Source organism: Carcharodon carcharias, chromosome 15 (assembly GCF_017639515.1).
Source record: "Carcharodon carcharias isolate sCarCar2 chromosome 15, sCarCar2.pri, whole genome shotgun sequence".
NCBI classification, from domain to species: domain Eukaryota; kingdom Metazoa; phylum Chordata; class Chondrichthyes; order Lamniformes; family Lamnidae; genus Carcharodon; species Carcharodon carcharias.
In genome coordinates, this window is record NC_054481.1 from 56,528,649 (window position 1) to 56,551,443 (window position 22,795).

Below are 22,795 nucleotides of genomic sequence, written 5' to 3' on the forward strand. Positions count from 1 at the left end.
AGTGAAAGAACAGAGATATATTTCCACATCAGGATGATGAATGACTTGGAGGAGAACTTCTAGGTGGTGGTGTTCCCATCCATCTGCTGCCCTTATCCTTCTAGGTGGTAGTCATGGGTTTGCAAAGTGCTATCAAACGAGCATTGGTGAACTCCTGCAGTGCACCTTACAGATGGTACACACTGCTGCTACTGTACATCGGTGGTGGAGGGAGTGGATGTTTGCGATGTGGTGCCAATCAAGCGCGCTGCTTTGTCCTGGACAGTGTCAAGCTTCTTAAGTGTTGTGAGAGCTGCACTCATCCAGCCAAGTGGAGAGTATTCCATCACATTCCTGACTTGTGCCTTGTAGATGGTGGATGGGCTTTGGGGAGTCAGGAGCTGAGTTACTTGTTGCACAATTCCTAGCTTCTGACTTGCTCATGTAGCCACAGTATTTATATGGCTAGTCCAGTTCAATTTTTAGTCAAAGGTAACCCCCAGGATGTTGATCGTGGAGGATTGAGCAATGGTAATGCCATTGAATGTCAAGAGGCGATGGTTAGATCGTCTCTTGTTGGAGATGGTCATTGCCTGGCACTTGTGTGGCACAAATGTTACTTCCGATGTGGCTGTCCAAGCCTGAATATTGTCCAGGTCTTGCTGCATTTGGACATGGACTGCTTCAGTATCTGAGTCGTCGCAAATGGTGCTGATCTTATGATGGAAGGAAGGTCATTGACGAAGCAGCTGAAAATAGTTTCGCCTAGGACATATCTGTTAAGTATATCTTTTTCTTTGAAATAAATTTTGAGCTTATTTGCTATTTCAGTGTCCTGCCTTGCCTTATGGTCAAGTCTCAGTCAAACTAAAGCATTTTGGAGGATCAATTTGGAACCAAGTAATCAGGCACATGCAATCAAATAAAACTGAATCCAAATTTTAATTATATACCCCTTTAAAAACTGACAGTAGGTATGGCCTGGAGGGTCCCTCAGGACTACATTAATATTTGCAGCGGGATGAGGGTCTTGCAACTGTTTATATTTAATTGGAGAAAGTTTGAAAAGCACTGGAGTAAATCTGCCTTCTAGTCTCACAATTGTAGACTGCAGATTGTTAGTGTCCATGAAACCATGTACTACTGAATATGTCACAAGTACAAAAACCATTTGGACATTAATAAACCAGAATAATCAGGATTAGTATTGTCACATACAGGGTGTACATATTGCACATTCATCATTACCGCCACAACATAGTCGTCCCAATCTACCAATGCATTCTCACACACAACTACTGCAGCCAGATTTGCCACCTCTGCTCCTTCTCCCCATAGTCACCATTCTCCTCCTCATCCCACAAAACATATTGACACACCAGCTGTGGGGACATTCTAGTTTTAGAACTATTTCACATGTCTGTAAAGCTTTCTGAAGCAGCTGATGTCAAAAATTGGCATTTCTTCCAACATAGAGATTTTAAGTGTCATAGCATCTGCTACTTTGTGATTACAAAGTGGAAGTAGCTGGAGAGCAACGAAGATCAATTCTCTCCCAAATTGTCATATTTTCCTCTGTGGGAGTCCATTGCCTCAGTTCAACAGTAATGGTAGCAAACAGCAAATGTGAGAAAACAATGTACTAGACAAAGTCAGCATGCCTCCTTTGCACACTTTTGACAAGGAAATCGCCCAAGTTAACCACAAGTTTTTTCTTTTTCCTTGTCCCAAAGTATTTGCTACTTAAAGGGGAAAAAATGTGCATGATAATTGGGAAAGGGCAGGGGAATGGGACCAAATGGGTAGCTTTTTTCAAAGTTCTGGCACAAGTATCCTGGGCTGAATGGAATGGCCTCCTTCTGCGCTGGATAAGGTATGATTTACCAAGAATCTCCAGAACCCTTTCTGTTCCCTGGACCATGATGTAATTCAGTATGCCATTAAACAATATTATATGAACCAAATATTGCCATGAACAGAAATTAAGCCTTACAGATCACTGATTTTCATTGCCCCACCACTAGCAGCCAAGATTTCAGCTGCTGAAACCAGAATCCACCAGCCCCCTGCCTTCAAAACCACTCCTCCTCTCACCTTTTAAAGTGCTCTTTACCAAACTTTTGGTGACCTGTCCTAATATCTCCTCAGGTACCTATGTCAAATTTTGTCTGATTACACTCCTGTGAAACACCTTGGGATGTTTTGCAACATTAAAGGCACTATATAAATGCAAGTTGTTGTTGTCCTCATTGACCCAACCAATTGGGAGTCACTTAATGATCAAAACCCAGGACTGGAATTACACTGCAGGTGGTGCTAACAATCACTTGCACAGATGAGCAACACACTTTCCTCGACTTCATCTGCTTGGTTCTCAAATCGGGCAAGAAGGTTTGCAAGAGAAGTTGCAACATGCACCAACCTAATAAAGAAAATAAATTGAGGACCAGGATTCTAGGAGCCTTTAAACTAAATAGCATTGTCAACAGACTTGCATAAATGGAGGGGTAAGATACAGGAAAAAATAAAAACTTAGTGAAGAATGTCCTAGAAAAATAGTTGCCCACTACACATATTTTGTTTTTCTCTTCCCCACTCCCTACCATTCACACACACCCCACCTGTTTTATCCTGGGTTCATTGAGGCTTGTCTATTCTCCGAAAGTAAGCTGTTCAAGACTGTAATTTGTTAAAACCATTATACTTTATTTACAGCTACTATATACATATTAGGACCTCTGCATGAGGTTGGAACTTCTGCTCCCCCCAGATCGCTGTTACTCAATCATGTGATTTTGCACCATCATTTCATCAGCATCATATGCTTCTGATGTTATCCCTTTACTCTCCAGCACCCCACCTGTTTTCTCCCCTTCTCTCCTGAAAGCATCACTGGAGTATGATTCTGCATCTTCTTTATTTAACCAATTTGGAGAACCCCCAAACGTCACCAGTCAAAGATTAGCTAACTCAACACCCACAGGAGATTGAATCAAGGACCCTCCTCACCTGCGGGGCTCCACTGTTCACTCAGCTTTAATCTACTGTTTCAGAGATACATGTTGAATAACCAGTATTTGAACCACTACCCAGTTTGAAATGTCTGGTTTGATCTCAGAAGAACTTTTAAAAAGGGAAGAAAATGAAAACACAGTGATTTCTACCAATGTCAGTACAGCAATGTCGCCTCGGTGTAACAATGTACTCTTTCGGCATTGTACTAACCTGGATTCTCTGCTCATACTGCAACTGCAACATTCTTGAGGTAGAGCTTGGCTGGCTTGTCCTGGGTATTGCAGCCGAGCTTTCTGACAAAAAGTTGTTGAAGGAACGTAAGGTAGAAAAGACAGTGGTATTCTCTCCTAGATCATCCATTCTGTCTTCTGCCTTGCAACTGTCAAAAAAATACAACAAAGCTCATTTTTAGGAAAAGTCTGATTAAAAAATACATTTTTAAGGATATTTTTATCCCCTTAAGTCTCCCCACCCCAGTCAAAAGCACAAGAAGCTGATTTTCTCCCAGATATCTATCCAAACCAATTGCCAGGAGCTACACAAAAGCAGCTTTGGGGATTATTGATCCTCTGAATTTTCTCCACGTGCATTGATATGGGAAGACAGCACTTGGAGATCAGAGAATCTGCCTTCTTCTCAGCAGTCTCAAACCTGCCACCCCCTGAAAATTTCAAAAACAAGATTACATTACGTCATTCATCCTTCTGTGTGGCTGTTGTAATCACAACAGTTGATCATCACAAATAGTAATTTGTATTTATAAAATGCCTTTAATATAGTAAAACATCGTAGGTACTTATTATACAAACAATTTCTAGGTTTACAAACTAGAAAGAAAAACTTGCATTTGTATAATGTCTTTCACAACCTCCGTGTGTTCCAAAGTGCTTTACAGCCAATTAGCTCTTTCTGAAGTATAGTCACTTTGAAATGTTGATAACCCAGCAACCAATCCGGGCATAGCAAGATCCCACAAACAGTAATATGATAATGACCAGGCAATCTGGTTTAATGATGTTGGTTGAGGAATAAATATTAGAAGGATACCAGGGAGAAATGTCCTCCTCTTGTTCAAAATAGTGTCATGGTATCTTTTACATCCACTTGGGAAGGCAGATGGGGTCTGGGTTTAGCTTCCAACAGTGTAACATTCATCAATACTGCACTGCAAGTGTCATCCTGAATTATGGGCTCAATCTCCAGAGACAAGCAGTGATGTATAGACATCCATTAGAGTATTTCAACCTTAAACACAATTTTCAGACAATTTTATTCTTATCTATCCAGACATGCTGTTTATTCAATAACTTTTCTTTAAAAAGACAATAGTTTATTTCCATAGAGGTAGTAACACTTACCCCACATATTTACTCCCAGAGCAGGCAATTTAATTTATATGCCAAGCATTAAGTATAAATTTGAACTCCAACTAATGATTTCTGTTAAAATTAAAACAGCCTAACAGTGAATACTTTGATATACAAGCAAGGTACCCTATCAGTGACAGAACCAAGGATTTCTCAACTTCCCCAAGAGGGCAGAAAGATTAGAATAGTGTCTGCCTCAGCTGCGCTGATATGTCTTCTTAGGAAAAAAAACACTGACAGAAAACAGAGAACACACTATCAACACTCTTGGGCATTAAACAGTAGAAGGTGCAAGAACATGGATCTGGAAAATAGAAAGAGAAACCCCAGCACAAATAGCAAGGTGGAGGCATAGAGATTGTGGCATAATTTTGGATGAGATTTTTAAACGAGGTCCTGTCTTCCCTTTCAGATGGACATAAAAGATTCCACAGGACGATTTTGAAGAAGAGCGAGGGAGTTCACCCCGATGTCCTGGACAAAATTTATCCCTCAACCAACATCACTAAAATTGTTGATCTGGTCACTATCTCATTGTGCACTGTAAGATCACTCAAGCGGCAAAAAGGATGCCATTTTTCCAACAGTGACTACACTTCAAAAGCACTTCATTGGCTGATGGGATTCTCAACAGTGTGCACTGAGCTGCCATAAAGATGCCACATTTTAGCTTCTTGTCACCAGTAACTTAATAAGTGTGTAAACACCATTCTCCTTCAACCAAGTGCAAGTGTATTGTACACTGAACCCCAAGATACACAAAAATGCTTAAGTATTTAAGCTTTTTCTTGTTGCATCAACGGTTTTAATGCTGCTAACAGTTAAGATTTCCATTCTTTGAACCTACGTTAAAATACATTTACATAAAATACATTTCCACAGATACCAATGTGTGTCCCCACCCCCCTCCCCCCTCCCTCCTCCCTCTCCCCCCTCTCCCTCCCCCCCTCCCCCCCCTCCCTCCCCCTTCCCCCCACCCCCTCCCTCCCCCCCACCCCCTCCCCCCATCCCCTCCCCCCTCTCCCTCCCCCTCCCCCCCCCACCCCCTCCCCCCTCCCTCCCCCTCCCCCCCACCCCCTCCCTCCCCCCCACCCCCTCCCCCTTCCCCCCACCCCCTCCCTCCCCCCCCCCTCCCTCCCCCTCCCCCCCCCCACCCCCTCCCTCCCCCCCACCCCCTCCCTCCCCCCCACCCCCTCCCTCCCCCCCCCTCCCTCCCCCTCCCCCCCCCACCCCCTCCCTCCCCCCCACCCCCAGCTCTCCCTCCCCCCCCACCCCCTCCCCCCATCCCCTCCCCCCTCTCCCTCCCCCTCCCCCCCCCACCCCCTCCCCCCTCCAAATGGCTGTGATCCTATAGTGTGTCAGGAAGCAATTTAACAAGGGGTGGCATTACAATAAATTTAATTCTGTACCTATCGAACACACACAAACCAAACATTTCTGATTTGCCAGGTTTTGGGAGTTACTTTAGAGTGAGTTAAAAGCTGTAACTGAAATCAAGATCTGCAGATGACATCCTGAATTAAGAAAGTGAAGCTCAGAAGCTGAACAATAGCAATGAATTCCACATTTGCTTTGCAAACTTTTAATCACCCTATTTGGTGCTTTCCCCCCATAACAATGCAGCTATAATCACAGAATCTTAACTGCACAGAAAGAATCCATTCAGCCCATCGTGTCTGCAACATCAGGGGTTAGTTTAGATGATAAAGGGTGCATATTGCTTGTGGTCAATTTTTAAATTGCCATACCTGCTCATTAATATTATCTGGTCAATAGATTTACCCTAAGTAGGTATTTGTTTACTAATTTTCTTCTTGCTGTTACTCTTCTAAAGGTGTGTAGTTCACTTAATAGCACACTCAGCTCTGAATCACAAGATTCAAGTTTTTCTCCAGAGCTTGAATGCAAAAACCAAGGCTGACACTCCAGGGCTCTCAGGTCCAACCCTGACATTGTCATCAAACCCGCTGACAAGGGTGGTGCTGTTGTTGTCTGGCGCACTGACCTCTACCACGCGGAGGCTGAGCGTCAACTCGCAGACACTTCCTCCTACCTCTCCCTGGACCATGACCCCACCACTGAACATCAAGCCATTGTTTCCAGGACTGTCACTGACCTCATCTCCTCTGGGGATCTCCCTCCCACAGCTTCCAACCTGATAGTTGCCCAACCTCGGACGGCCCGCTTCTATCTCCTACCCAAAATCCACAAACAGAACTGCCCCGGTAGACCGATCGTCTCAGCTTGCTCCTGCCCCACAGAACTCATTTCTCGTTATCTTGACTCCCTTCTCTCTCCCCTTGTCCAGTCCCTTCCCACCTACATCCGTGATTCCTCTGACACCTTACGTCACATCAACAATTTCCAGTTCCCTGGCCCCTACCGCTTCCTCTTCACCATGGACGTCCAATCCCTCTACACCTCCATCCCCCACCAGGATGGTCTGAGGGCCCTTAGCTTCTTCCTCGAACAGAGGCCCGAACAATCCCCATCCACCACTACTCTCCTCCGTCTGGCTGAACTTGTTCTCACGCTGAACAATTTCTCCTTCAACTCCTCTCACTTCCTCCAAATAAAAGGTGTGGCTATGGGTACCCGCATGGGCCCCAGCTATGCCTGTCTCTTTATGGGGTATGTGGAACATTCCTTGTTGCAGTCCTACTCCGGCCCCCTTCCACAACTCTTTCTCCGGTACATCGATGATTATTTCGGTGCTGCTTCATGCTCTCGTCAGGACTTGGAAAAATTTATTAATTTTGCTTCCAATCTCCACCCCTCCATCATTTTCACGTGGTCCATCTCTGACACTTCCCTTCCCTTCCTTGACCTCTCTGTCTCAATCTCTGGTGATAGACTGTCCACCAATATCCATTACAAACCCACCGACACCCACAGCTATCTCGACTACAGCTCCTCACACCCCACTTCCTGTAAGGACTCCATCCCATTCTCTCAGTTCCTTCGCCTCCGTCGCATCTGTTCCGATGATGCTACATTCAAAAACAGTTCCTCTGACATGTCCTCCTTCTTCCTTAACCGAGGTTTTCCACCCACGGTCGTTGACAGGGCCCTCAACCGTGTCCGGCCCATCTCCCGCGCATCCGCCCTCACTCCTTCTCCTCCCTCCCAGAAACATGATAGGGTCCCCCTTGTCCTCACTTATCACCCCACCAGCCTCCGCATTCAAAGGATCATCCTCCGCCATTTCCGCCAACTCCAGCATGATGCCACTACCAAACACATCTTCCCTTCACCCCCCTTATCGGCATTCCGTAGGGATCGCTCCCTCCGGGACACCCTGGTCCACTCCTCCATCACCCCCTACTCCTCAACCCCCTCCTATGGCACAACCCCTTGCCCACGCAAAAGATGCAACACCTGCCCCTTCACTTCCTCTCTCCTCACCGTCCAAGGACCCAAACACTCCTTTCAAGTGAAGCAGCATTTCACTTGCATTTCCCCCAACTTAGTCTACTGCATTCGTTGCTCCCAATGTGGTCTCCTCTACATTGGAGAGACCAAACGTAAACTGGGCGACCGCTTTGCAGAACACCTGCGGTCTGTCCGCAAGAATGACCCAAACCTCCCTGTCGCTTGCCATTTTAACACTCCACCCTGCTCTCTTGCCCACATGTCTGTCCTTGGCTTGCTGCATTGTTCCAGTGAAGCCCAACGCAAACTGGAGGAACAACACCTCATCTTCCGACTAGGGACTTTACAGCCTTCCGGACTGAATATTGAATTCAACAACTTTAGGTCGTGAGTCCCCTCCCCCATCCCCACCCCCTTTCTGTTTCCCCCTTCTCTTTTTTTTTTCCCAATAAATTATAAAGATTTTCCTTTTCCCACCTATTTCCATTATATAAAATAAAAAAAAAAAACCCACTAGAGCTATACCTTGAGTGCCCTACCATCCATTCTTAATTAGCACATTCGTTTAGATAATATCACCAACTTTATCTTTAACACCTATGTGTTCTATTGTACTATTGTTGTTGACATCTTTTGATGATCTGCTTCTATCACTGCTTGTTTGTCGCTACAACCACACCAACCCCCTCCACCTCTCTGTCTCTCTATCTCTCCGCCCCCCACACACACACCTTAAACCAGCTTATATTTCAGCTCTTTCCTGGACTCGAACTCAAGTTCTGTCGAAGGGTCATGAGGACTCGAAACGTCAACTCTTTTCTTCTCCGCCGATGCTGCCAGACCTGCTGAGTTTTTCCAGGTAATTCTGTTTTTGTTTTGGATTTCCAGCATCTGCAGTTTTTTTGTTTTTATTTTTATAGACTGAGGAGTGTACTGTTGGAGGTTTATACTTCCGATGAAATGTTAAACCAAGGCCTCATCCGCCTGCTTGGTTAATGTGAAAGATCCCATGGTAATGTGTTGAAGAACAACAGAGTTAGCCCTGGTGTTCTGGTCAATTTTTATTCCTCAATCAAAATCAGAAAAAATGATTACCAGGGTCACTATCACACTGCAGCTTGAGGGAGTTTACGGTGCAAACTGGCTGCTGTGTTCCTTACAACAATGACTACTCTTCAAAAGTATAAAAGCAAAATACTGCAGATGCTGGAAATCTGAAAGAAAGACAGAAAATGCTAGAAAAACTCAGGTATAGCAGCATCTGTGGAGAGAGAAACAGAGCTAAGGTTTCGAGTCCGTGTGATCTGAAGAAGGGTCCTACCAACCCCAAACGTTAACTCTGTTTCTCTCTCCACAGATGCTTCTAGACCTGCTGAGTTTTTCCAGCATTTTCTGTTCATTGGCTAGAAAGCACTTTGAGACGTCCGGTGGTCGTGAAACGTTATGTTTTTTTTTAACTGCTTGCTGAGTTACATTTTTACAGGCATTGGTCATTTACGGCTCTCTCTTCCAAGGGGGCAGTCTTCACATCGTTCGCAGTCCATTCAACCAAAAAAAACCACTCAGTTGAAAATGCTACTGTCGCCACCCAACGTTTGAGCGCACTCACGCCCAGCAGGGGTTGCTGTACAAGGATCGGAAGCAGGCGCCAAGGCACAACCGAGAGAGGCAGCGAGACAATCTGCAGCATCTTCTCACTACCCCAACTCCGATCACATAACTCAGCACACCACAAAATCGAATCTGCGATTTTCTTGGATTCTTACTGGGATAACTTCACAAACCACAAAATGACGCTCTTAGAATAACGTTTCGTCCTATACAGAAAATAACATTCAATTTTGAATGAACGATGTTATCAGATCAAATATTTTATTGAAACACTTCCCTGCAAAAAAACATCGTCCAATTGCTCAGTTGGAAAACAAATTGCCCCCAGAAAATCCCAACGTTCAATTCATGATGTTTCGAGCTGGCTGATCGGAGATACGGGTGGCTTCAACAATCCGCGAACAAGCAAAAGGCAAGAAACGTAAAACAAACAGGATTCCTCAATCCAGAGATCCTGCTGAACAACAGGATTGGGCTCTGCTATCACTGGGGGGCGGGAGGGAGAGATGCTGAGAGTCAAGCGGCTACAGCCACTCGCTGGAATGGAAAGGCTGGCCCGGAGCCGCTGAGGGACCGCAGCCAATTTTACCTCAGACCCGCCACTGGCATCCGTCCAAAAAGATCCCTTCTGATCTCATCCTGTGGCCGCAAGTACCGGCTAAGGCCAAGGCCTGTATTATTTACCTGCCGTCTATGCCCCTTCCCCGGCCACCTGCCGTTCTCTGCTTGGATCTCCCTCCTCGCCGACTCACCCCTCCTCCCACATCTCGCGAGATCTCCATGCGGAACGCCAACCTCTTACCGCTCTCCTTCTATTAGAGGCGCACAAGGGAAAATACCGTAATTATCCTAATAATTGCGTCTTTGTTCCGCTTAATCCATACACACGATGTAAACGACGGAAAAAAGGCTAATAAGCCCCCTTAATCTACTGGCAGTGTTGATGCTCCACATGAAACTTCACCCAACAACATCAACTTATTTATTTCTTTAAACCTCTTGTGTTTATGCTAGTCACTTCAATTCCTTGCAGTAACAAGTTCCACATTCTAACTAGTCTCTGGGCATAGAATCATAGAATGCTTACAACTCAGAAGGAGGCCATTAGCCCATCCTGTCCATTCTCTGAAAGATCTACTCAGCTAGTCTACTCCCCTGCCTTTTCCACATAACCCTGGAAAATTCTCCTCCTCAGATAATTATCCAATTCCCTTTTCAAAGTCAAGATTGAATCCACCTCCTACTCTCAGGAGGTGCATTCCACATCCTAACCACTCACTGCATAAAAAGGCTTTTGCTTGTGTCATCTTTGGTTCTTTTGCCAATTGCCTTAAATCAGTGTCCTCTAGATCTCCAACCTTCCACCAATGGGAACAGTTTCTCCCAATTTACTCTGTCCAGACCCGTCATGATTTTGAACACCACTATCAAATCTCCTCTCAACCTTCTCAGCACTAAGGAGAACAACACCTGCTTTGCCGATCTTTCCACATAACTGAAGTGTCTCATCGCCAGGACCATTCTCATAACAGGATTTAGATTCTCAAATTTGTTCTGCCATACAATTAGATTTTGGCTGATCTGTATCTTAACTCCATTTAGTCACCTTGGTTACTAGAAGGAGGCCATAGGTGCATCCTTTCCATTCTCTGTAAGATCTATGCAGCTAGTCTACTCCTCTGCCTTTTCCCCATATCCCTGGAAAATTCTTCTCCTCAGATAATTATCCAATTCCTTTTTGAAAGCCAAGATCGAATCCACCTCTTAATATCCTTACCTAACAATCATTTAATAAATCACAGCTTTTAAATTTTCAGTTGGCCCCCACCATCATCAGCTTTTTGGTGGAAAGAGTTCCATGTTTCTACTATGCAATGTGTGAGAAAATGCTTCCTGACATCATCACTGAACAGCAGAGCTCTAATTTTAAGGTTATGCTCCCTTGTTCTGGACTCTCCAACAAGGAAATAGTTGTTCTCTATCTACCCTTTCAAACCCTATAATTATCTTAAATACTCAATTACATTGCCCCTTAATCTTCCATACTCAAGGGAATACAAGCTACTCAAGTCAACCTGTCCTCATTACTGAAGCCTTTTAGCCCAAGAATCAATCTGGTGAAACTACACCATAGCCCCTCCAAAGCAAAAAATACTTGCTGAGATGCAGTGCCCAGAACCGAAGGCAGTACTCCAGATGCAGTCTAAGCAGAGCCTTATGCAAATGTAGCATAATTTTTTTTAAATATTCTTTCATGGGATGTGGGCATCACTGGCTAGGCCAGCATTTGTTGTTTTTTTTATCCATTCATGGGGTGTGGGCATCACTGACCAGGCCAGGCCAGTATTTATTGCCAATCCCTAATTGCCCTTGAGAAGGTGGTGGTGGGCTGCCTTCTTGAACCGCTGCAGTCCATGTGGTGTAGGTGCACCCACAGTGCTGTTATGGAGGGAGTCCTAGGGTTTTGACCCAGCGACAGTGATAAACAGCAATATATTTCCAAGTCAGGATAGTATGCCGCTTGGAGGGGAACTTCCAGGTAGTGGTTTTCCCATGTGTCTGATGCCATTGTCCTTCTTGATGGTAGCAGTCATGGGTTTGGAAGGTGTTGCCTAAGGAACCTTGGTGAGTTCCTGCAGTGCATCTTGTAGATGGTACACACTGCTGCTACTGTGCATCAGTGGTACAGGGAGTGAAAGTTTGTGGATCGAGTGCCAATCAAATGGGCTGCTTTGTCCTGGATGGTGTCAAGCTTCATGAGTATTGTTGGAGCTGCACTCATCCAGGCAAGTGGGGAGTATTCCATCACATTCCTAACTTGTGACTTGAAGATGGTGGACAGGCTTTGGGGGGGTCAGGAGGTGAGTTATTCGTCACAGGATTCCTAGCCTCTGACCTGCTCTTGTAGCCACAGTATTTATATGGTTAGTCCAGTTCAGTTTCTGGTCAATGGTAACCCCCCAAGATATTTATAGTGGGGGATTCAGCAATGGCAGTGGCCATTGAATGTCAAAGGGCGATGGTTAGATTCTCTCTTGTTGGAGGTACTCATTGCCTGGCCCTTGTGTGGTGCGAATGTTACTTGCCACTTGTCAGCCCAAGCCTGGACGTTGTCCAGGTCTTGCTGCATTTGGACATGGACTGTTTGTGTCGGAGGAGTGGTGAATGCTGCCAAACATTGTGCAATCATCAGCAAAATCCCCACTTCTGACCTTATGATGGAAGGTCATTGGTGAAGCAGCTGAAGATGGTTGAGCCTAGAACACTATCTGATTGCACTTTAGAAGGTGTTAGTGAGCCATTTTCTTGAACCACTGCAGTCCATTGATGAAGATACACCTTCAGTGATTTAGGGAGGGTGTCCCAAAATTTTAACCCAGTGACAGTGAAGGAAAGGCACTATAGTTCCACATTAGGATGGTATGTGGCTTGGAGGAGAACTTGCAAGTGGTGGTGTTCCCAAGCATCTGCTGCCCTTGGCATTCTGGGTGGCTGAGATCATAGGTTTGGAAGGTGCTGTCAAAGTTGCTCAAGTGCATTTTGTACATGGTAGACATTTCTGCCATTGTGCATCACAGGCGGAGAGAATGAATGTTTAAGGTGGGTGGATGTGATGCCAGTCAAGCAGGGTGCTTTGTCCTGGATGATGTTGAGGACTTCCACTCCTTTATTTTCCACTCCCTTGAAAGACAGAAAGCTTTATTTTAATACCTAAATTTTAAGCAGTTGTGTATCAATATATTTTTATAAAATATATATTACATAGAGACTCCGTGATTCTGTGTTTTTGCTACATTTTCCAACATAAGTGAATAGTGATTCAGATTTTGAAATTAAAATTATTTATGTTTAATAGATTACAAATATTTCCAATATGATAGTAAAATCATTGTTAGATTTGTGCTTGATTTTTGCACCATCAGAAGGTAATATATGGTCAGTATTACTCAGCTGGACTACATATATTCAGGATCCATAGCTGAATAAGAAAATGATTTAAGTAGATATAAATAGTGTAACATTTTAATGTAGATGCCATTAAAAGAAAGACATGTAAATATACTATCACTTAATCTCAAGATCATAAAGCACATTACAGTCAATGAAGTAGACTTGAAGATTCCAACTAGGCACTTTACAGCCTTCCGGACTGAATATTGAATTCAACAACTTTAGGTCATGAGCTCCCTCCCCCATCCCCACCCCCTTTCTGTTTCCCCCTTCCTTTTTTTTCCAATAAATTATATAGATTTTTCTTTTCCCACCTATTTCCATTATTTTTAAATATTTTAAAATCTTTTATGCTCTCCCCACCCCCACTCGAGCTATACCTTGAGTGCCCTACCATCCATTCTTAATTAGCACATTCGTTTAGATAATATCACCAACTTTAACACCTATGTGTTCTTTTGTTCCATTGTTGTTGACATCTTTTGATGATCTGCTTCTATCACTGCTTGTTTGTCCCTACAACCACACCCCCCCTCCACTTCTCTCTCTCTCTCCGCCCCCCCCCCCCCACACACACACACACACACACACACACACACACACACACCTTAAACCAGCTTATATTTCAACTCTTTCTTCGACTCGAACTCAAGTTCTGTCGAAGGTCATGAGGACTCGAAACGTCAACTCTTTTCTTCTCCGCCGATGCTGCCAGACCTGCTGAGTTTTTCCAGGTAATTCTGTTTTTGTTTTGGATTTCCAGCATCCGCAGTTTTTTTGTTTTTATCTGTGTTTAATTGACTGCCACTGCTCTTCAAGAAATGCCTACCTCCTTGAAGAAATTTTGTTCTTTTCTGCGACAAGATTTCTGTTCCTCTCTTTTGCCTTGCTCACCTTCATTGCTTTCCATTTCCCTCCTGGTGTTTGACAAGGTGTTTACTAAAACCCGCTTTCACAGCCATATCTCCTTTCTCAGTGACTGTCTCCGTCTCCGAATTACCCCACGTGGATTTCAACTGAAATTCCACCCCTCATGTTTCGAACCCACCCAGGATTACAGGTATCTCCGGGACATAAAACGTTTCTCGGACTGCTGTTCCCGTCACATTCTGAAATCCACACTCAGTGCCATGCGCCGCCATATGAACACACACGACCTCTCCCTCCAGCAGCACCGCCATACCCTTTTTCAAAGCTGCACGTGCCCCCAGTTTCATTTTATTCTTCGGCTCATCCGACGCCTCAACAAGAAACTTTTTCTCTCAAGTGCTAAGGAACGCAAGCTCCAACAACTCATCGACACCAACACCCATCTAGGACCCTCCACCCCTGCCTGTCCCTCCGTCCCCACCCCATCTTCCAATCCCAACCCCAGCCGTGTATTCACTATACCCCCTGACCTTCCCCTCTCCGATGCTGAACGTTCAGTGCTCAGCAAAGGACTTAGCTTCATACCCTTACGCCCTCACCTCAATGAATTTCGGGCTTGGCATGATGCTGAACTCTTCTTCCGCCGTCGTCTCCGGGCTCACTTCTTTGGGCAGGAGTCCTCTCCCAGTTCAATGGATCCTTTTACCCATCTCCAATATTCTCCCTCCACCTGGACCCCTCCCTCTGGATTCTTACCTTCTCTTGATCTTTTCATTGAGAACTGTCGGCGCGACATTAGTCGTCTCAATTTCTCTGCTCCTCTCACCCATTCTAACCTGTCTCTCTCTGAACTTACTGCACTCCATTCTCTCAGGTCCAACCCTGACATTGTCATCAAACCCGCTGACAAGGGTGGTGCTGTTGTTGTCTGGCGCACAGACCTCTACCTCGCGGAGGCTGAGGGTCAACTCGCAGACACTTCCTCCTACCTTTCCCTGGACCATGACCCCACCACTGAACATCAAGCCATTGTTTCCAGGACTGTCACTGACCTCATCTCCTCTGGGGATCTTCCTCCCACAGCTTCCAACCTGATAGTCGCCCAACCTCGGACGGCCCGCTTCTATCTCCTACCTAAAATCCACAAACAGAACTGCCTCGGTAGACCGATCATCTCAGCTTGCTCCTGCCCCACAGAACTCATTTCTCGTTATCTTGACTCCCTTCTCTCTCCCCTTCCCACCTACATCCGTGATTCCTCTGACACCTTACGTCACATCAACAATTTCCAGTTCCCTGGCCCCAACCGCTTCCTCTTCACCATGGACTTCCAATCCCTCTACACCTCCATCCCCCACCAGGATGGTCTGAGGACCCTTAGCTTCTTCCTCGAATAGAGGCCCGATCAATCCCCATCCACCACTACTCTCCTCCGTCTGGCTGAACTTGTTCTCACGCTAAACAATTTCTCCTTCAATTCCTCTCACTTCCTCCAAATAAAAGGTGTGGCTATGGGTACCCGCATGGGCCCCAGCTATGCCTGTCTCTTTATGGGGTATGTGGAACATTCCTTGTTCCAGTCCTAATCCGGCCCCCTTCCACAACTCTTTCTCCGGTACATCGATGATTACTTCGGTACCGCTTCATGCTCTCGTCGAGACTTGGAAAAATTTGTTAATTTTGCTTCCAATCTCCACCCCTCCATCATTTTCACGTGGTCCATCTCTGACACTTCCCTTCCCTTCCTTGACCTCTCTGTCTCAATCTCTGGTGATCGACTGTCCACCAATATCCATTACAAAACCACCGACTCCCACAGCTACCTCGACTACCTCTCCTCACACCCTGCTTCCTGTAAGGACTCCATCCCATTCTCTCAGTTCCTTCGCCTCCGTCGCATCTGTTCCGATGATGCCACCTTCAAAAACAGTTCCTCTGACATGTCCTCCTTTTTCCTTAACCGAGGTTTTCCACCCACGGTCATTGACAGGGCCCTCAACCGTGTCTGACCCATCTCCCGCGCATCTGCCCTCTTGCCTTCTCCTCCCTCCCAGAAACATGATAGGGTCCCCCTTGTCCTCACTTATCACCCCACCAGCCTCCGCATTCAAAGGATCATCCTCCGCCATTTCCGCCAACTCCAGCGTGATGCCACCACCAAACACATCTTCCCTTCACCCCCCCTGTCGGCATTCCGTAGGGATCGTTCCCTCCGGGACACCCTGGTCCACTCCTCTATCACCCCCTAATCCTCAACCCCCACCTATGGCACCACCCCATGCCCACGCAAAAGATGTAACACTTGCCCCTTCACTTCCTCTCTCCTCACCGTCCAAGGGCCCAAACACTCCTTTCAAATGAAGCAACATTTCACTTGCATTTCCCCCAACTTAGTCTACTGCATTCGTTGCTCCCAATGCGATCTCCTCTACTTTGGAGAGACCAAACGTAAACTGGGCGACCGCTTTGCAGAACACCTGCGGTTTGTCCGCAAGAATGACCCAAACCTCCCTGTCGCTTGCCATTTCAACACTCCCCCCTGCTCTCTTGCCCACATGTCTGTCCTTGGCTTGCTGCATTGTTCCAGTGAAGCCCAACGCAAACTGGAGGAATAAGACCTCATCTTCCAACTAGGCACTTTACAGCCTTCTGGACTGAATATTGAATTCAACAACTTTAGGTCTTGAGCTCCCTCCTCCATCTCCACCCCCTTTCTGTTTCTTCCCCCTTCCTTTTGTTTTTCCAATAAATTATATAGATTTTTCTTTTTCCCACCTATTTCCATTATTTCTAAATATTTTTAAATCTTTTATGCTCCCCCCACCCCCACTAGAGCTATACCTTGAGTGCCCTACCATCCATTCTTAATTAGCACATTTGTTTAGATATATATCACCAACTTCAACACCTATGTGTTCTTTTGTTCTGTTGTCTGTGACATCTTTTGATGATCTGCTTCTATCACTGTTTGTTTGTCCCTACAACCACACCCCCCCCCCACTTCTCTCTCTCTCTCTCCGCCCCCCCCCACACACACACCTTAAACCAGCTTATATTTCAACTCTTTCTTGGACTCGAACTCAAGTTCTGTCGAAGGGTCATGAGGACTCGAAACGTCAACTCTTTTCTTCTCCGCCGTTGCTGCCAGACCTGCTGGGTTTTTCCAGGTAATTCTGTTTTTGTTTTAGATTTCCAGCATCCGCAGTTTTTTTGTTTTTATTCCTGGAAACAACGGCTTGATGTTCAGTGGTGGGAGCATGGTCCAGGGGGAGGTAGAAAGAAGTGTCTGAGAGTTGGCACTCAGCCTCTGTAGGGTAGAAGTCAGTACAACAGAGAACAACAGCACCACCCTTGTTGGCAGGTTTGATAACAAAGTCAGGGTTAGAACTAAGAGAACAGAGTTCAGAAGGAGATAGGTTAGAGATGCAGAGAAATTGAGACAGCCGATGTTACGCCGACAGTTCACAATGAAAAGATCAAGAGCAGGTAAGCGGCCAGAGGGAGGGGTCCAGGTGGAGGGAGAATACTGGAAGCAGGTGAAAGGATCCGTGGAAACGGGGGGGTGGACTCCTGCCTAAAGAAGTAAGCGGGGAGACAAAGGCAGCGGAAGAAGAGTTCAGCATCTTGCCGAGCCAAAATTCATTGAGGTGAGGGCGTAAGGGTATGAAACTGAGTCCTTTGCTGAGTACTGAACATTTAGCATCAGAGAGGGGAAGGTCAGAGGCAAGGGCTGGGACGAGAAGAAGGGATGGGGTCAGAAAGATGGGAAGGGGTGGAGGGTTCAGGATGGGCATTGGTATCAATAAGTTGTTGGTGCTTGCATTCCTTAACACCTGAAAGGAAGAGAAAAGTTTCTTGTTAAGGCATCGGATGAGACAAAAAATAAAATGAAACTGGGGACAAAGGCAGCTTTGAGATAGGATGGTTTGATGCTGCTAGATGGAAAGGTCGAGTGTGTTCATATGGCGGTTCATGGATGTGGCGAGAACAACTGTCTAAGGAACATTATGTGTCCCAGAGATACCTGAAATCCTGGGTGGATTCGAAACATGAGGGATGGAACTTCAGTTGGAATCCACATTGGGTGAGTAAGAGACGGAGACAGTCACTGAGAAATATGGCTGTGAAGGCGAGTTTTGGTAAACACCTTGTCAAACACCAGGAGGGAATAGGGCAAAAGAGGCAAACAGAAATCCTGTCGGAGAGAAGAGCAGTACTCCTTCAGGGTAAGCATTCCTGGAAGTGAAGTGTCAGTGAATTGAATACTAAGATAAAAGCAAAATACTGTGGATGCTTAAAATCTGAAACAAAAACAGAAAATGCTGGAAAAACTCAGATGGTCTACAGAATCTGTGGAGAAAGAAACAGAGTTAACGTTTCGAGTCCATATGACCCTTCTTCAGAGCTAAAACAAAGCAGAAATGTGATGAAATTTATACTGTTTAAGGGGGGGGGAGCAGGTGAAGCTGGATGGGGGTAAAGGAGATTGTCAATCTCTCCTTTGTCAAACTCTTAACTTTTCTTTTTTGAACAGTGCCAGGGGATGTTTTGCATCCTCCTGGGAGGACAGATGAGGGCATCACTTTAATGTCCCATCCAAACCTGGAAATGTCAGCTAACATTTAGTGCTCAGGTTTCTGGAGTGGGATTTGAATCCACAACCTTCCTGTTCAGAGGTAAGAGTGCTACCGACTGAGCTAATGCTGACACCTAGCATACCAGTGACGCATAAATCTGTAACACTTAACAGCAGGAAGATGTCTCAATGCATTTTACACATTTTGTGTACTATTCTGTGAGAGTTTTCCAGTACCGATGCACCCAGGCTAACAGTGTTGCAAAGCTATTCAACTACTAAAGTCATCATAGCTGAGCTGGATCCTGTCTTGACTTGTTGCAAGCAATTTCCCAGAGAAGTCAGTAAGTGGTGAATGCATCTGATTTTTCCCCACCCTGGTCCAGGGGCACAGAGATGAACTGTACCACCCCTTACTGCCACTCTGATTGAGGTCAGCAGAGGATTCAAATTGTGCCCGGGACTTTCTATGTACCAGATCACGGGATTTTAAACAATATTCAAATAATAGGCTTTGGTGAGCACTATCACTGAGCCAAGGATGCCACCTAAAAGCTATCTGATCATTAGACAACCACCTTGTATAGGCTTGAGACTTTGCTTAGTGAGCAGCAAATATCAAGCAGTGAAACTCACTATAAAATGTCAGAGCATATGACCAATTTTCAAAGAAGAACAGAGGAGTTCTCCTTGGTTTCTTAGCCAATATTTATCCTTCAACCAACACCACTGAAAAACACATCATCTGGTCATTTATTTCATCAACAACAACAATTTATTCCATTGTAGTTTGTGGGGCTTGCTGTGCGCAAATTAGCTGCTGCATTTCTGATAATATAACTGCCATTGTTTGGAAATAGAGATAGTTTAATTAAGCTATATTTGTATTTGTGGGTGTTAGGAATGAGTTTTAGCTTTAAAGTTTGATTTGTATTTCTGCATGTGTGTTAAGGAAAGGTCAAGTTGAGTTTTAGTTTCACTTTAAAAGGTGCCTGTGTTTCTAATGAGAGTTTTATGACTCTAAGCTAAGTAAAGCAAACAGGAGTCGAGAACCTGGCTGTTACGTTAACAACAGGGGTTCAGAGGGGCAAGTCCCTCTCGCAGAGAAACATAGAAGAAAATAGAAACAGCAGTTTGATTTGGAAGCTGTTTGAGTTCAGTTGGTTTTGAAAGTAGCTGCAGGAGAGACTGGGGCAAAGGGGTCAGATATCCAGTCTCAATTGTAAGGATAACACAAGTTACAAAAGCTATCTTATACTTCAATGTTTACAGTAAGTACACAGTCCATGTTAACCAATTGACAACCTGTGGTTAGACACACCACACTCTGAAACCAAGTGCCAGATGCCACCCAAAACAGATGCTGAAGACCCCAAAATCCAAAAGAATAGAACAGGAGAAAGTCCCAAGCAGATTTTCTAGTCAAATGAAGGACAGGAACCTGGAAAAGGTTACATGAAATTAGGAGGGGCAGAGAGAAAAGCTCCAAGCTTCAGATTTAAAGAGACAAAAGCTGCAGAAAGCAGATTTAAAGCAAGAACATCTTGCAAGAAGCCAGAAGGTCCAAAGAGACAACTGAAGTTATGTAACTCTTTGCTATGGGCATGTGAAGTAGTGGTGTACTGTTGACAGCTAAGTCGGTGAGAGACGGTGCGTGGAAGAAAGCTTGAATGCATGTGGTGACCCAGGGAAGAGGTATATCAGAAGGAGAGTTTGAAACCCTGGAGGTGAACCCTTGCGGAAGGCGTCTGAGAGAAAGGTTCGATTTGGGAGAAGAATCCAAGACGAGGTCTTGTAGAGTGGAGAGTGGAAATGCTCGTGTGAAAGATGGAGTTAGGTGAGACTGGTTGGCTCACGGTGTGACAAGCGTCTGGAGGGGGGGAGAGATCCATAGCATCTGTCTCAGGTGGCATCTATCACTTGGTTTCAAAGTGTGGTGTGTCTGACCACAGGTTGCCAATTGGTTTACTTGTACTGTGTACTTACTGTGATCATTGAAGTATAAGATAGTTTTTGTAACTTGTGTTATCTTTACAAATCTGTACATATCTGTAAAGAAATAGTTGTGGGTGAAGGAGTATTGTAATATAGTTCATCTTTTGTTTAATGCTACTGTTCCTGGAGTCCACCTGAAAAGCAATGCAAGGGTCATCAACTGTTTTGCATAACCCAGACGCCATTTCAAGGACTCCACCATCTTTCTTTTTCCTTGAACCATTGACTTTTAACCTTTGGCAGAGTTCCTCTATTTTTCTTTTATTTTTTTTTATTGTGAGAGTGTGTGTGTGTGAGACTTAGGGTATCTTGAAAGAGTAATTAGTATACTTTCATATGCCATACTGTGTATTAATAAGCTTTCGACAAGACTAGTTTTATAATAAACTAATAAGTTTGTTGTTTATTTAAAGAAGCCTGGTTAAAGTTTATTTTATTCTGGGCAACGGTAGCAAATGTAAATGATTGGCCATTTTGGTAAGTGATTTTGTGGAGTAGTGGGGCTAGATCGACTGCGCACTCATCCCATTCTGGCCATAACAACATTGACTACAACTCAAAAATATTTCATTGGCTCTAAAGCGCTTTGTATGTCCTGAGGTCATGAGAAACACTATTTAAGTGGAATTCATTTTTAGTCAGTTGGCTGACTATACATTGGGGGAGTATTCTTATTCTTGTGAAACAGAGGGACATGTACCCAGAGTTCCTGCGCTTCTCCTTGTAATGAAGTACAGGGCAGCAGTGATTATAAATTGTCAGCTGTCGCACTGTGCATAGTACTTGCAATTCTCAGTCAGAAGATTGTGGGTTCAAATCCCATTCAGGAGACATGAGCACAAAATCCCATTGCTCCATGCAGTACTGAGTCAGCAGTGCAGTCATCTTTTGGATGAAGCATTTAACCAAGGCTTTCTCAGGTGAACATAAAACATCTCATGGCAATAATTTAAAGAGCTTCTCCCCTGTATCCTGGCCAATATTTATCCCTCAATCAACATCACAAAAGCAGATTATCTGGTCATTATCACATTGCTGTTTGTAGCCATTTGCTGTTTGTAGGCATTTGCTACATTCAAGCTGGCTGCTATGTTTCCTACAGTACAACATGATTACACTTCAAAAGTACTTCATTGCTATAAAACATTTTGAGAAGTTTAGCGGTCATAAAAGGCAGGATAGAAATGCATTTTTTTTCTCTGACTAGGTGGTGGACTATCACCCTGGGCATGAAATGCTGGTGGAGGGATGGGGAGAAAATACAAATGAACAAACAGTCCCAAAAATTGTTAGATTGCAATGGAAATTTCCTTGAGCATAAACAGTAGCTCCATAATGTCAGCTTTTCCTGAAACATTTTGCCAAAAAGTAGATCTCCGATGACTCCTTCCGGCTCGCAGCTGGTTTTAAAATCTTCACCTCTCTAAACAATTCAGTTAGTCGGTTTTGGAGGAGGCGGCTGTTAGACCCATCCCAGAATTTACAGAGCAAGGTGCCACCAGGACTCAGAACCCTCCTGGCCAGCCCCAGGACACACAGGCACAGCTTGGCCAGTTGCTGCTGGTCCAGCTCGCGGATCCCACTGGCGTTCGGTGCCACATCGCTAAGGATCACCTGAGCCTCTCCCGTCGGCAGGGATTCCTGTATTCTAGCTTGAACTGCAGGATCCAGGAGGTCAGAATGAGGCAGGAACACAGCACCATCCAGTGGGGGGATGTGTAAAAGATCAACTCCCATTACAAAACCTACAGGAGCATCCAGATCTGGAGTGAGAGGAAATGAAATGAAGATCAACAACAAACCAGAATAAACAAACAGATGCACTTTATGTTTTGAGCCAGGCTCCTTTGCCTGTTTATTCCAATCCCTCCTGACACAATATTTAATTCTTTTCCTTCATCTAAATTAACCTTAGTCAAGAGGGGACACATCCCCAGACACATTTGTAGTGATTAGTTCCTTTAATTTTACCTGTTTTCTTCTCAGAGAGGAAAGATATGAAGTGAAAATTCTGCAGGTTGGCACCTTACCCAAGTGACATTCTCGAGTGGCACATGGT

The 22,795-nt window shown here is 44.9% G+C and overlaps 2 protein-coding genes across 4 annotated transcripts in view; both read right to left on the reverse strand.

The window, feature by feature from the left end:
• mad1l1 (mitotic arrest deficient 1 like 1) overlaps positions 1–11,685 on the reverse strand; it is a 996,118-nt gene extending 984,433 nt beyond the window's left edge. The window contains exons 1-2 of one of the 2 annotated variants that reach the window (XM_041206006.1): positions 10,029–11,685; positions 3,205–3,373 (exon numbers count right to left, since the gene is read on the reverse strand). In XM_041206006.1, the coding sequence (XP_041061940.1) occupies positions 3,205–3,373; positions 10,029–10,126 (267 nt within the window). In that variant the 5' untranslated portion in view covers positions 10,127–11,685. Of the gene's footprint in view, positions 1–3,204; positions 3,374–9,933 lie in introns of both variants that reach the window. The other variant, XM_041206007.1, reaches the window with a different exon arrangement.
• The window catches only part of snx8a (sorting nexin 8a), a 49,008-nt gene continuing 29,504 nt past the window's right edge, over positions 3,292–22,795 (reverse strand). Inside the window, exon 11 of one of the 2 annotated variants that reach the window (XM_041206008.1) lies at positions 3,292–3,373. In XM_041206008.1, the coding sequence (XP_041061942.1) occupies positions 3,347–3,373 (27 nt within the window). In that variant the 3' untranslated portion in view covers positions 3,292–3,346. Of the gene's footprint in view, positions 3,374–17,941; positions 18,516–22,795 lie in introns of those variants that run through there. The other variant, XR_005945272.1, reaches the window with a different exon arrangement.